Source organism: Staurois parvus, unplaced genomic scaffold (genome assembly GCF_062004578.1).
Source record: "Staurois parvus isolate SC_StPar_1 unplaced genomic scaffold, SC_StPar_1.0 ptg000827l, whole genome shotgun sequence".
Taxonomy (NCBI): Eukaryota; Metazoa; Chordata; class Amphibia; order Anura; family Ranidae; genus Staurois; species Staurois parvus.
The window spans coordinates 1,488,958-1,503,071 of NW_028318623.1; the positions used below are offsets into that span (position 1 = coordinate 1,488,958).

General features: G+C 43.9%; 1 protein-coding gene across 1 annotated transcript in view; it reads right to left on the bottom strand.

Moving 5' to 3' along the window:
* The window catches only part of PRR12 (proline rich 12), a 179,517-nt gene that overhangs the window by 12,099 nt on the left and 153,304 nt on the right, over positions 1-14,114 (bottom strand). The window contains exons 8-10 of the mRNA XM_089655172.1: positions 12,283-12,416; positions 6,613-8,351; positions 1,974-2,099 (exon numbers count right to left, since the gene is read on the bottom strand). Of these exons, the coding sequence (XP_089511298.1) occupies positions 1,974-2,099; positions 6,613-8,351; positions 12,283-12,416 (1,999 nt within the window). The remainder of the gene's footprint in view (positions 1-1,973; positions 2,100-6,612; positions 8,352-12,282; positions 12,417-14,114) is intronic.

Here is a 14,114-nt window from a genome sequence, read left to right on the forward strand (position 1 = left end):
TAGCGACCCCTGAACACTGCACTCGGTATGCAGCACATGCCCGAACGCTGCACGTAGCGACCCCTGAACTTTGCATGCAGCGCAGCCCTGAACTCTGCACTCTGTAGGGGAAAAAGCAGACTGCACTTACCTCCCAAACTCTGCACGTAGCGACCCCTGAACTCTGCACTCTGCATGCAGCACAACCCTGAATTCTGCACTCTGTACACAGCACATGCCCGAACTCTGCACGTAGCAACTCATGAACTCTGCACTCTGTATGCAGCACAGCCCTGAACTCTGCACTCTGTACACAGCACGCACCCAAACTCTGCACATAGCAACTCCTGAACTTTTCACTCTGTATGCAGCGCAGCCCTGAACTCTGCACTCTGTACACAGCACGCACCCAAACTCTGCACGTAGCGACCCCTGAACTCTGCACTCTGTATGCAGCGCAGCCCTGAACTCTGCACTCTGTACGCAGCATGCACCCAAACTCTGCATGTAGCGACCCCTGTACTCTGCATGCAGCGCAGCCCTGAACTCTGCACATAGCATATGCCCAAACTCTGCACGTAGCGACCCCTGAATTCTGCACTCTGTACACAGCACATGCCCGAACTCTGCACGTAGCGACCCCTGAACACTGCACTCGGTATGCAGCACATGCCCGAACGCTGCACGTAGCGACCCCTGAACTTTGCATGCAGCGCAGCCCTGAACTCTGCACTCTGTAGGGGAAAAAGCAGACTGCACTTACCTCCCAAACTCTGCACGTAGCGACCCCTGAACTCTGCACTCTGCATGCAGCACAACCCTGAATTCTGCACTCTGTACACAGCACATGCCCGAACTCTGCACGTAGCAACTCATGAACTCTGCACTCTGTATGCAGCACAGCCCTGAACTCTGCACTCTGTACACAGCACGCACCCAAACTCTGCACATAGCAACTCCTGAACTTTTCACTCTGTATGCAGCGCAGCCCTGAACTCTGCACTCTGTACACAGCACGCACCCAAACTCTGCACGTAGCGACCCCTGAACTCTGCACTCTGTATGCAGCGCAGCCCTGAACTCTGCACTCTGTACGCAGCATGCACCCAAACTCTGCATGTAGCGACCCCTGTACTCTGCATGCAGCGCAGCCCTGAACTCTGCACATAGCATATGCCCAAACTCTGCACGTAGCGACCCCTGAATTCTGCACTCTGTACACAGCACATGCCCGAACTCTGCACGTAGCGACCCCTGAACACTGCACTCGGTATGCAGCACATGCCCGAACGCTGCACGTAGCGACCCCTGAACTTTGCATGCAGCGCAGCCCTGAACTCTGCACTCTGTAGGGGAAAAAGCAGACTGCACTTACCTCCCAAACTCTGCACGTAGCGACCCCTGAACTCTGCACTCTGCATGCAGCACAACCCTGAATTCTGCACTCTGTACACAGCACATGCCCGAATTCTGCACGTAGCAACTCATGAACTCTGCACTCTGTATGCAGCACAGCCCTGAACTCTGCACTCTGTACACAGCACGCACCCAAACTCTGCACATAGCAACTCCTGAACTTTTCACTCTGTATGCAGCGCAGCCCTGAACTCTGCATTCTGTACACAGCACGCACCCAAACTCTGCACGTAGCGACTCCTGAACTCTGCACTCTGTATGCAGCGCAGTCCTGAACTCTGCACTCTGTACACAGCATGCAGCCAAACTCTGCACGTAGCGACCCCTGAACTCCGCATGCAGCTCAACCCAGAATTCTGCACGTAGCAACTCCTGAACTCTGCACTCTGTATGCAGCGCAGCCCTGAACTCTGCACTTTGTGTGTAACCCCCTAGAACCCATTGCACAGAGCAGGTAAGCATATCATGTTTGTTATTTTTAAAAAATAAAATTTGATCCTTTAGGTTATGCAGCCTGCCCCTAAAAAACCTGCAGGCAGTAGAATCAAGAAAACATATTAGGAAAGCTCATTACTCACCACTAGTATCTTCCAATGCCTGAATCATATCTGGGTCCAATGCAGTGCTGACCAGCATTTCTATATAACTGCGGTACATCTCCTTCATTGCTCTTGTGTTCAATACCCGGCCCACAGGAACACGTTCTAGAAAGACAAAAGAGCTTTATAAAGCCCATATATCACTGTACAGATCCATGTTTTACCGTCAACAAGGCTAGCAAGTAAAATTGTTCTCTTTTATCTTGTTAGCATACAAATGGACCTGTGATCCCTTTTCTTAGGTCCATAGTATCAAAGCTAAAGAGGTGTTTTGCTTTCAGAGAGAAAATGGAAGCTTTTATAGTATAAAGGAAAACATTCCTTTAGATTTAACATCCAAGATTTATCTTGATGTTCACTATTCTGGTATGCGAATGAAAGAAAGAGAATTGGGAGGGACAGAAAATGTAAGAGATCAACCAACAAACTACAGAAACATTTTTCAATAGCCTTCTGAGGCTTGGCTGTGTCTCAGTATCTCATGAAGGACCATAAAGGGCAGCTTAGTGGCTAAATGATTAGCATTTCCACCTGGCAGGACTAGGGTTGTTGGTCTGAATCCCAACCATGGCACCACCTGCCTGGAGTTTGCATGTTCCTCTGTGCCTGCGTGGGTTTGGGTTTGAATCCCAGGGTTGTTGGTTTGAATCCCAACCACGGCACCACCTGCCTGGAGTTTGCATGTTCCTCTGTGCCTGTGTTGGTTTGAATCCCAGGGTTGTTGGTTTGAATCCCAACCACGGCACCACCTGCCTGGAGTTTGCATGTTCCTCTGTGCCTGCGTGGGTTTCCTCCAGGTACTCCGGTTTCCTCCCAAACTCCAAAGACATGCTGGTAGGTTAATTGGATCCTGTCTAAATTGGCCCCAGTATGTGTATGTATGAATGTTTGTTAGGGACTTTAGATTGTACACCCCTTGAGGGTTAGGGACTGATGTGAATGTACAATATATATGTAAAGTGCTGCGTAAACTGAGGGCGCTATATAAGTACCTGAAATAAATAATAAAGGATGCATTACCCCTAAATTGCCATGAGGTGGTGCCATATGCTTTCAGAGAGCAACATGCCGCTAATTCATTGCTGCCATGAAATGGGTCTATGTGACACACTGCACATTCAGCTGCTTTACCAACGACAAAATCACTAACAGGAAAAAAGGAAAATGACCCCACAGAGTCGCTCCTTCTACATTGCTATCAGGGACTCATTGCTCTGCTGCTGCTTCCTTGCTAACACCTGAGGCCATCATCACTGCAGCAGCATTTGGGGCAACGACTAAGACATCCAAGAGAGATAATGCAAGATGAATTTTATTAAGTCCAAATCCCGTGTCACACACCCCTTTGGGTCAATCTCAAGTAAGTAACAACCTTTAGGACCCATTTTCACCAGCACCATTACGATGCAGTGTCACAATGCGCAGGGTCCACTCTTATTTTCTTGAAACAGATGTTGTTGGTGAACATCACTGCGGTATTGTTGTCCTACTTAATCTGGATTGAATGACCCAGGTTTTTTCCCAACACTGAAGAGATAGCCCAAAGCTCCATAACGTTTATCAGATGAGACCCCTTTTTACAGCAAGATTCCTGAGCCACCAAACCAGGTATGTCCTGGTCATTGGCATCAAGCGAATCCCATGACAACAGAATGTTGTGTTGCACATGCCAGAAATAAAATTGGGTAATGGTAACTGCCTCAAAGGAGGCTGCCATCAGTCCCATGGCTCCCATGAAGAAGCGTGTGATAGCCTCTTCCAGATGGCATTTAAAATGGAGACCAGAGATTCTGGATTTTCTTCTGTGGAAGGAAAACGCTGATCTAAGACGTGTCCAGGACCAGACTCAGATACCGCAAGGGATGAGCCAGTTCCAGAGATGATTTCTTAAGCACCAGGATCCACCCAAGCTTCTATAACATTTGAACAGTTAGATATTCATTATCTAACAGAGCACTCAACATATGTTCCATCACCAGGAAATCATCTAAAGTATTCCACATTGGGGATGCTACAGTAATGCAATGGGGCCAACATTGGAGCCATCACCTTGGTAAACACCCAAGATATAGAGGCGGCCAAAAGGAAAGGCCACAAAGTGTAGTGTAGGGGACCCACAGCAAAACATAGAAATCACTGATGAACTGGTCAGGTGGACACATGCAATTAGCATCTTTGATGTCCACAGAAACCATAAAGTCTCCTTGGTGTAGGACAAGCGTATCAAACTCAATTTTATTGTGTGCCACATCAGCAATATGGTTGCCCTCAAAGGGCCGGTTGTATCTTTGTAAATGTATCTACTCTTTATCATATTAAATGATTGCCTCTTCTTTTGATTATATTACTGGTCTTAGTAATAACTTCAGTCTTAAGCTGTGAAGGCAAGGTGCAGACCGGCACGGGGCCCACTCACACTTTTGTAGCAGATGATGCTAGTCTGAGAAGGAGTGTTGGGCCAAAATAAAGGGAAAATGGCCAAAGATGAGCCTTTCCACGGCTGCACAGAGAAGTGCAGGATCTGACAAAGGAGTTCTGTCCTCCTCTCTGCTGCCGACTGCTGAGCCAAGTTTAGGGTAGAGACAGGGGCGGACTGACCATTTGGAAACTCAGGCACTGCCCGAGAGCCCGGGGTCAGTAGGGGGCCCCATGAGATGCCCCTGGTACCTTTTTCATGGGCTTTTTTTGAGTTTGGGCAAGGACACAGGGGCCCCATGATCCCCTATTGCCCGGGGGCCCTGTGAGTTGTCAGTCCACCCCTGGGTAGAGATGAGGCAACTGCTGCAGGAGAGGGGAGGGGGTCACATAGAATGGCCTGGCCTTGTATTTGTCACATGTGGTGTAGGAAGTTGATGACTTATCTGGTGGCCTTCATTCAGAATCTTTCAGACTCAAATGTAAACATTCTAAGCCTTGAGATCTAAGATGGAGAAAATGCCCCCTCAGATTTAGAGTGTGTCAAAGAAATATCCTTGGAACTGTTGTGCCGCAGGGAGCAATGGCACCTTGAGTTAGAAAACTCAACAGGAAGAGACACAGGAATATTAGAGAAGAGAAGGGAACAAACTTGAGGTTGTAGCCCTGGGACATCACCTCCTGCACTCAGGCATCTGGAATGCAAGCTGCCTAAGTGTCAGTAAAAGTCGACAGATTTCTCCCACTCTGAAAAGTGAAGCCGCACCTTCATGCAAAAGAAAACTTGTCTGAGGAATTGGCAGGCTTGCAAAGCTAGACTTTGCAAGTGGATGAGTAATGAAGCTTTGAAGGTCTCGATGTTGAAATCAAGGAAGTGGGGAAATGAAAAGGAGGTTTCCTAACAGACGAAGAGGGAGAAGACTTCATAATCTTCTCCTTGGGAACATGGGTGCTCTTGCAGCTAGTACTATCCTAGATCATGTTATCAACAGCTGGTTTGAAGAGACATTATTCCTGGAAGGCCATGTAGATCAAACACTTCTTGAACAAATGTTCTGCAGTTCCTTTAGCCAAAGCGTCCTTCGTGTATTCACCAACATAAGGCACATGAGAGAGTTGGCAAACCACTGCAGCTAAAATGTAATGCAGCATACATCTGCTCCATACAATCAATGAGCAAGAAAACAACCTTAGTAGTGTAAAGATTTTTTTAAGGGATTTTGAGCAGTTAGTAATGATTTTAAAGTCACAGCCAGGATCAGGTGTAGAGCAGGACCTGCCAACAAGAACAGAGCTCCAAAATGATATTCCAACCATTTGGTGGTCGGGTCCTTAAAGACAGGTGCATTCTCCACTTCTAACTTATTAAAGTTAAGACAGGGCAGGATCAACAGTGGGAAGAGACCACGTCTGAACAAAATTCTCACAAAAACAGATGCATTACTAGTGTGTGCTTGGGGGGGGGGGGGGGGGGACATACAACTTTTCAGGGTTTTTCTAATCTCCACTTAGAAAAAGTTGGAAAAGCATGTGCAAAGTGAAAGTCTTTGTCGCCTTTGGAATTTTAAATGACCCAAGGCTAGAAACAGTAATGGTAAAAGCAACAGGCTTGTTCTGCGGCTCAAGGTGGTGCACACTGCATCAGTAGCAGCTAAAACAGTCTCTTGTAATTCAAGAGTAATGGCAGAAGATTGTGACTCTTCAGTCAAAGACTTGAATGACTCAGAATCAGACAGTCTTTTCAGCCCATAGTTCAGACGTTGCTAAGGTCAGGGGTATAAAACCTGCAAAAAACTGGGTAGTTTGGGGCAAAAAGGACAGTGGACCTAGCCACACCTGACATAGCCACAGAGGATTTTGAGGGCAAGGAAGACTAACCACATGACTTCAGGCTACAAACATCAACACATCAGCAGGGGTGCTGCAAGCAGCCCCAGAGATGTTAGTAGAAAGTGAACTGGGAGCACCCAATAGAGTGGATACAAAGGATAAAAGCATATGGGCCACTGATACCACCAGTGAAGAATTGAGACAAGCCTTAGCACTTTAATTCAAACTTTGCTAAATATTGTACATTTTCATAACGATTTGTGTTTGAATTCATAATTTGCCCTGCTCTACTAAAAGAAACCAGAAAGAATGACACCCAGCAGTACACACATAATAAGTATATTTGTAAAACAAAAAAAATTTAGCTTCCTACCTTCTTCGCTCTGCTGGTCAGGGGAGGAGTCTGAATCAGAGGACGATACCACCTCTTTTAGCCATTTTTTCCTTTTCTTCGGTGGTGGTTCAGCCTTCACTTTTGTGGGCTTCTGCTTGGGTTTCAGTGCAACTTTAGGAGCAGGTGGATCCACTTTATCCACTTTTTCAACCCTTGTGTGTTTTTCAGTTTTCTCCTTCACCGACCTCTCATTTCTATCAACTCGGTCATTCCTCGTCACTTTTTCCAGCTTTGGTGATTTTTCTATCCTTTCCAGCTTAGGCATCTTTTCAGGTCTCTCGGACTTATCAGTCTTTGAAGGTCTATCTGTCCTGGGAGTCTTGGATGCTCTCTCAGCTCTGGTAGGTTTCTCTGGCTTTTCTACTTTTGTATGTTTCTCTTTTTCTGCCCTGGGTGATCTATCCATTCTTTCAGTCCTACTTGGTTTCTCTGAACGTTCCACCTTCCCAGCCTTGTCTGCACGGTCTCCCTTTGCATGTTTGTCCAACTTTGGAGGTTTTTCAGCTTTCTCCGTCCTCACCACCTTTTCTTCTGTAGGCTCTTTCTCAAGTTTCTTCACAGCTTCCACCTTTGGGGTGGGTTTCAACGATTCTGGCTTTGGCTGCTTCTTCATTGCATCATTCTGTTCAATTCTACTGGGTGTCTCCATTTTTTCAGGTTTCCTCACCCCTTCCTCTTTGTCCGGTGCTTCCAAAACTTCCTCTTTACTTGGCTTTTCAGATGGTATGCTGGTCTTCCCAACACCTTCAGCCTTTTTAGCCTTTCTAGGAATTTCTAACTTCTCTGACTTAACGGCAAGTTCTGGCTTTTCTGGTTTAAAGGCTGGAGTATTTTTCTCCAATTTTTCATTTTTATCTTGTTTTACTGAAACGGTTGGCTTTGCAACAGGTTCTGTCTTTTCTTGCCTAGATCCTGGAGTACTTTTGTCTTGTTTTAAAATGCGGTCTAACTTTTCATGTTTAGCAGCAGTGGAGCTCTTTTCAGGCTTTACAACGCGCTCTAACTTTTCCTGTCTGGCTGCTTGACTAACTTCTTCTGACTTCACACCAAGGTCTAGCTTTTCCACCTTTCCAGCAGCAGAAACCTTATCTGCCTTCAGAGTAAGCTCTTGCTTTTCGGGTCTTGCCACATGGACACTCTTTTCGCTTTTCGAAGTGACATCTAGCTTTTCCGATTTTGCCACCGGTTCGACTTTGTCAGGTTTGATCATGGATTCTGTTTTTTCTGGTTTTGGTATCAGCTCATTGTTTTCTGCCTTGATCACTGGCTCAACCTTCTCAGGTTTAACCACAGGTTCAGACTTGTCTTTCTTCCCCAAATTCTCAGGGATGTCCCTCTCCTCGACCAGTTCTTCCTTGTCATTTAGTAGCACTGAATCAGTCTTTACGATGGTCTCAATTTTTTCCAACGTTTCGCCATCTTCTATGGCTGGTTCCTGTACTGCATTGGTTGTGACATTTTGCGGTTCCGGTTCTTCATTAGTAGTACACTTTTCAGGTTGCTGGATGTTTTCCTGTTTCTCAATGGTCGCCTCTTCTTCTTCAACGTTATCAGGTCTCTCAGTGCTTTCTGTCATTTCTACCTTCTCTATTGCCTCCAGTTTTTCAGGTCTCTGAGTGGTATCCACTCGTAATGGACGATCCATTTTCTCACACTTCTCTGGCTTAGCAACTGCCACAGGACTTTTAGCTCCAGGGGCTTTTGTTTGACTTTGCCTCCTGTGAAACAAAAAATAAACACACTAGTGGTACACTTGGGATAGATTCAAGAAACACTGGTGTAAAATTTAAATGTGGAAATTAAAGATGAAACTATAAATTGGTTTTATTCAGCCTTATTTTACTGGTATTATAGTTTTAAAGTTTAGAAACTCATTTTAAATAGATGAAATAAAATGTATTTATTTTCCAATTCATAGTTTAAATTTTTTTTTTTTTATGTCAGGGTATACCCAAAACAGTTTGCAATATCAAACAAACCACTCCACGTTGACCTCAGCTGTTATGCCCATCCATAGTGGCTGGGTTATGGTACAGTTCACCTTGTCTGCAGATAAATACTAGGAATACGAAGGATTCCCTGTACAATGTAAAACTTTTTCATAATTAAATAAAAGGCATAGGATAGTTAATAAACTAAGAAAAAAAGTTTTCTACTATTTGGTTGTGCAAGACATCCTTAATACTCCTAGTTTGCAAAGGATGCTAGGCTTTCTAATAAGAAAGTCAAACACTACCTGCATGGTGTTTTAACCACTTCCAGACCGGACACTTTCACCCCCTTCCTGACCAGGGCAATTTTCAGCTTTCAGCACTATCACACTTTGAATTACAATTGCACGGTCATGCAACACTGTACCCAAATGAATTTTTTTACCATTTTTTTGAGACAGATAAAGCTTTATTTTGGTGGTATTTATTCACTGCTGGGATTTTTATTTTTTTTGCTATTTAAATGAAAATGTCCAAAAATTTTGAAAAAAAGTTTTTTTTTTATAAAATTTTGCAAATAAATAATATTTCATCATAAATCTTTGCCAAAATTTATTCCGTTATCTTTTTAGTAAAAAAAAAAAAAATACAAATTAATTTATAACCAAAAATTATAATTTTTAAACATTTTTTTTACATTTTTATTTTATTTTTTTATATTATTACTTTTTATTTTTATTTATTTATTTTTTTTTTTACATACTGTCACCCTAGCAGTACAGTGTCACCATGGTGACACTGTACTACTTGTGGGGGGTGATGAAGATTTTTTTTTTTTTTTTACACATTGCTTTTACACCCATATAGGATGTAAAAGCAATCATTTCTCTTTCTCTCTGTCTGTATTCTTGCACTCATTGAGAAATACTGTGTGAGCTGTGATTGGTCACAGCTTGTTACATGGTACAAGGCTGTTGTGAATAGCCTTGTACCATGTGACCTCTGTGATCATTCACAGATTTCACACGTAGTAAGCAATGATGTCACAAGTGACATCTTGCTTACTACTTTGCATGTGATCACTGATTGGCCAATCAGTGATCACATGATCGGGACCGTCCGACGATCAGTGTTTCACTGTGTCCGGAGGACACAGCGGGCACCGGATCGCGGTGCTGCGCGCTCCGAGGGAGCGCGCACAAGCAGGGTGCGGGGAGGCCGTTTATAAACGGCCACCCGACCCTGCACTGCCACCGTCCGGCCGTTTATATGCAACGGCCGGTCAGGAAGTGGTTAAAGTAAAACTATGGCCTCCCATGAAAAAAAAATATGTGCTTCAGTATGTAACCATTTCACTTTTGCAGATGTAAGGAATATCTATATCGGGAGAGAAACCCAGACTGACTGTGTGTGCGCTATATGTCCACATCCCAGCAAATCATGTTCAACTGTGAAAAAATATGTAGTCATGGACTTTGTGTGGACATATAGAAGAGAAATGGAGTACCATAAAAACAACTTTATTATGTACCATTAGGAATTAAAAATTACTCTCCACATAGGGGTTCACAATATGCACAGATTCTGATTATAGTTTGCATGTGGACTAGAAGCATATCGGGAATCCTTCTTCAAGAGCACGTGTGACAGAATCCGTACACTGGAACCAACTCCTCATCTTTAATAGAGTAATATCAGCCTATAGGGTAGACTGGCATTCATAGCATGTGCATGTTGCCCATCATCAAGGTACAAATGAGTAAGCCAAGATGAAGCCACTGCCCCTCGGGTGGGAAATTCAGGTACATTCAGTAAACCAAGACCAGTGGTCTTGTATACATAATCTTAAAATAGAAGGACCAACTTCCAATGGGGAACCATCCAGACCCATTGTAAGTAAGTCACCATAAGACAGCATGGCAGTCAACGTAGTCAAGGCACATACAGTCAGGTCCATAAATATTGGGACATCGACACAATTCTAACATTTTTGGCTCTATACACCACCACAATGGATTTGAAATCAAACAAACAAGATGTGCTTTAACTGCAGACTGTCAGCTTTAATGCAAGGGTATTTACATCCAAATCAGGTGAACGGTGTAGGAATTACAACAGTTTGCAGTATGTAAACTGTTGTAATTCCTACACCGTTCACCTGATTTGGAAGTAAATACCCTCAAATTAAAGCTGACAGTCGGCAGTTAAAGCACATCTTGTTTGTTTAATTTCAATTCCATTGTGGTGGTGTATAGAGCCAAAAATGTTAGAATTGTGTCGATGTCCCAATATTTATGGACCTGACTGTATATTCTAAAGAGAAGGCTTGTGATATGCATCTTAAAAACTAACTCAGTTCACATAAAACCAGCCTGTGCATGCTAAGACCAGCCACACAGGCTTGATTGGTGTGAATTGATGTGAACAAATTTTGCTATTTGTAGATGGCAGTCATTCCCAAACCTGATCTATTGTCTACCAAGTGCTCCTATCCCTGAAAGAGGAAACAACTAGCAATTTCAGAAGGAGATCAGAACTGGCAGAGCCCATAATTTACATACTACAAGATCCAATATTAAATATGATAAGTGGTCCATTATGTCTGCCCCATTACATTTAATTTTTTTTACAGCTTGGAGTATAGATCAGTGGTTTTTAGCCTTTTTAAGAATCTGATGAAAGCTGTCAATCCCCTCCCCATTTATTAGATGATACAAATTTAAATGGTAAACTTGGGCCAAATACAAGTCAAGAGATGCTTAGCAGTTGGCGCTATAAGCAGTGGCAGGGTTCTTTTTCTTTCATTTCTTTCAATGGAAAACCCTTGATAGGGACAAGGGGGAGAGCTGTATAATAAATGCAAATTTTATTTTTTATCTGACCCTTGCGAACCCCCTGAAAAAAGTCCATGGACCCCAGGTTAAGGACCCCTAGGTTTGACCTAAGTGTGTTCAAATCCACTTACTGTTGACTTACTCGCTATCTCTGTAGGAAACCCATTCCAAGCTACAACTTCTCTTTCAGTAAATTCCTACTTTCTATGATTAGTTTGTACTTCCCCCTAGTAGTCTGAGGTTACGTTAGGTTGAGGTCATGTCCTTGTTTACTCAGCAAGTAGTTTGCTTAGGCACCTCTAATACTAACTTGAAAAAGTGACTATTTGGAGTTATGAAAGATTAAGTTTTGTGTACAGTAAACTTTAATGTCTGATCCTTGGATGGACCAATTTCCTGTCCTGGAGATCAACAGGATATTAGTAGGAATCAGTGAGGAATTCCATTCTTAGACAGCTGTCACTGGCACATGTATCCCCACTGGAAGGTTTACCTTCTCCTCTAGTTATGGTGACAGTTTAAGTTTTGCTTTTTACATATACTTTACCATTTTGAAGGAATCCTAAACGTTTGAACTAGCAAGAAGGCTTTCAGGATGTCCAAGGAATGTGGTCCTTTTAATAAGTCTCTACATAATAACAAAGTGGGAAGAGACTTTCACAGAGTTAGAACTCAATTCAGAATGGCCAACACATTGAATGATTTCAGGTAGACTCTCAAGTCAGGCCATGATTTCAGGCCATGGTTTTTCTGGAGCTATCGTGCTGTTACATGGAAGGGATAATCTCAAGCATTGTTCATCGATGTCTTAGACCCTAAGCATTTGCAATTAAACCAAATTTGGCTTTTAGAGAAATACAGAGAGCCTAACAGATGTGCCATACCTCATGGTTTGAAGAGGACGATGCCATGGTTTTCTGGAACAAACTCTTACGTAGTCCTTTTTGTTGACATTCTCAAGGAACTTGACATACAGGCGCTGGTACCGGTTTTTGGCATCACCAAAGTATCCCAAATACTGAACAGAGAGAATAATGGTTTGCCATTAATAAATATTCTGCTTCACTGCACAGATTTACTACATAGAACCATCCTTTTTGTACCATGGCATAGATCGTGAAAATTAATAGTGGACTTGTTGACATTACAATCTGCAGGGTTATATCTTAGGGCACAGCCATAATGGGCAAAAATGATCTAATATACCTGAGTAGATTAACTGAACAGTTCTAGGCAACAAGTGAAACTACTGCTGAACTGATCCTCTGTATCCAAAATACTGCAAAAAGGGGTTGTTTCCAGCTTCAAAATTCACATATCTCATTTTAGGCAACACGAAAAAAGGCCCTTTCCTCAGTAGTAAGAAAATGGGTCTGGGACCAGAAGAGGCAACTGTAATGGTCGTTTCAATGGGTGCTGTCTTACTTGCCGCGACTGTCGCAGCAACAAAACTACTAAACTACTTTTCTGCATCTTCCTTGCGACATGAGTGCCATAGACTGCAAAGGTAAAATCGCAAGAGTCGCAATCAAGTCGTTTCTTTGACGTTTTGCAAGTTCAATAATATGTGTCACACTCTGTATTGGTATGATCTGCCAAAGTCGCAAAACATCAAAGTTGCATTGAAGTTGCAATGCAAAGTCACACTGGAAGTCGCACGACTTTGGGATTGCAGCGGCGTGAACTGAGCCTTATTCAACATTCTAACTCCTTCCTGTCGGATTATTTATTAATTTCATTACTGAAAACATCCAGAAAAAGAAATTTGACCAGAGGGGGTCAGGGGATGATTCCTATGAAGCTGAGGAGGAGAGATTGACAGAGTAGGGGGGAGGGGAACGTTTGATGACATTAACCTCCCAGGGCTAGAAGGCAAAAGGCTGCCCAAGGAGTGCTGGGAATCTGTTTTTTTTTTTTAAATCACAATTTTAGTCTAGCTGTGTACGTGTGTTCTCTCTCTCTCTTTTTTATATATTTTTATGTATAGACTTCACCTCTGCAACATCTCCAAGATATGCCCATTCTTAACCTCTGAAACTACTAAGCAACGTATTCACTCCCTGGTTAACTCTCGCCTTGACTATTTTAACTCCATCCTCATTGGGTGACCTAATCGCAGGCTATCCCCTCTTCAGTCTGTCATGAATACTGCTGCCAGACCCATCCACCTTACTAACCGTTCTGTATCTGCCACCCCTCTCTGCCAATCCCTCCACTGGCCGCCACTCAGTGTCCTCCTTCCCTCTCTGCCAATCCCTCCACTGGCCTCCACTCAGTGTCCTCCACCCCTCTCTGCCAATCCCTCCACTGGCCGCCACTCAGTGTCCTCCTCTCCTCTCTGCCAATCCCTCCACTAGCCGCCACTCAGTGTCCTCCTCTCCTCTCTGCCAATCCCTCCACTAGCCTCCACTCAGTGTCCTCCCCTCTCTGCCAATCCCTCCACTGGCCTCCACTCAGTGTCCTCCATCCCTCTCTGCCAGTCCCTCCACTGGCCTCCACTCAGTGTCCTCCACCCCTCTCTGCCAATCCCTCCACTGGTCTCCACTCAATGTCCTCCACCCCTCTCTGCCAATCCCTCCACTGGCTTACCATTGCCTAACGGATACAATTCAAAACATTAACAATCACATATAAAGCCATTTATAACTCTGCCCCAAATGACATTACCAATCTTGTCTCCAAATATCACCCAGACCGTGCTCTCTGCTCCGCGCAC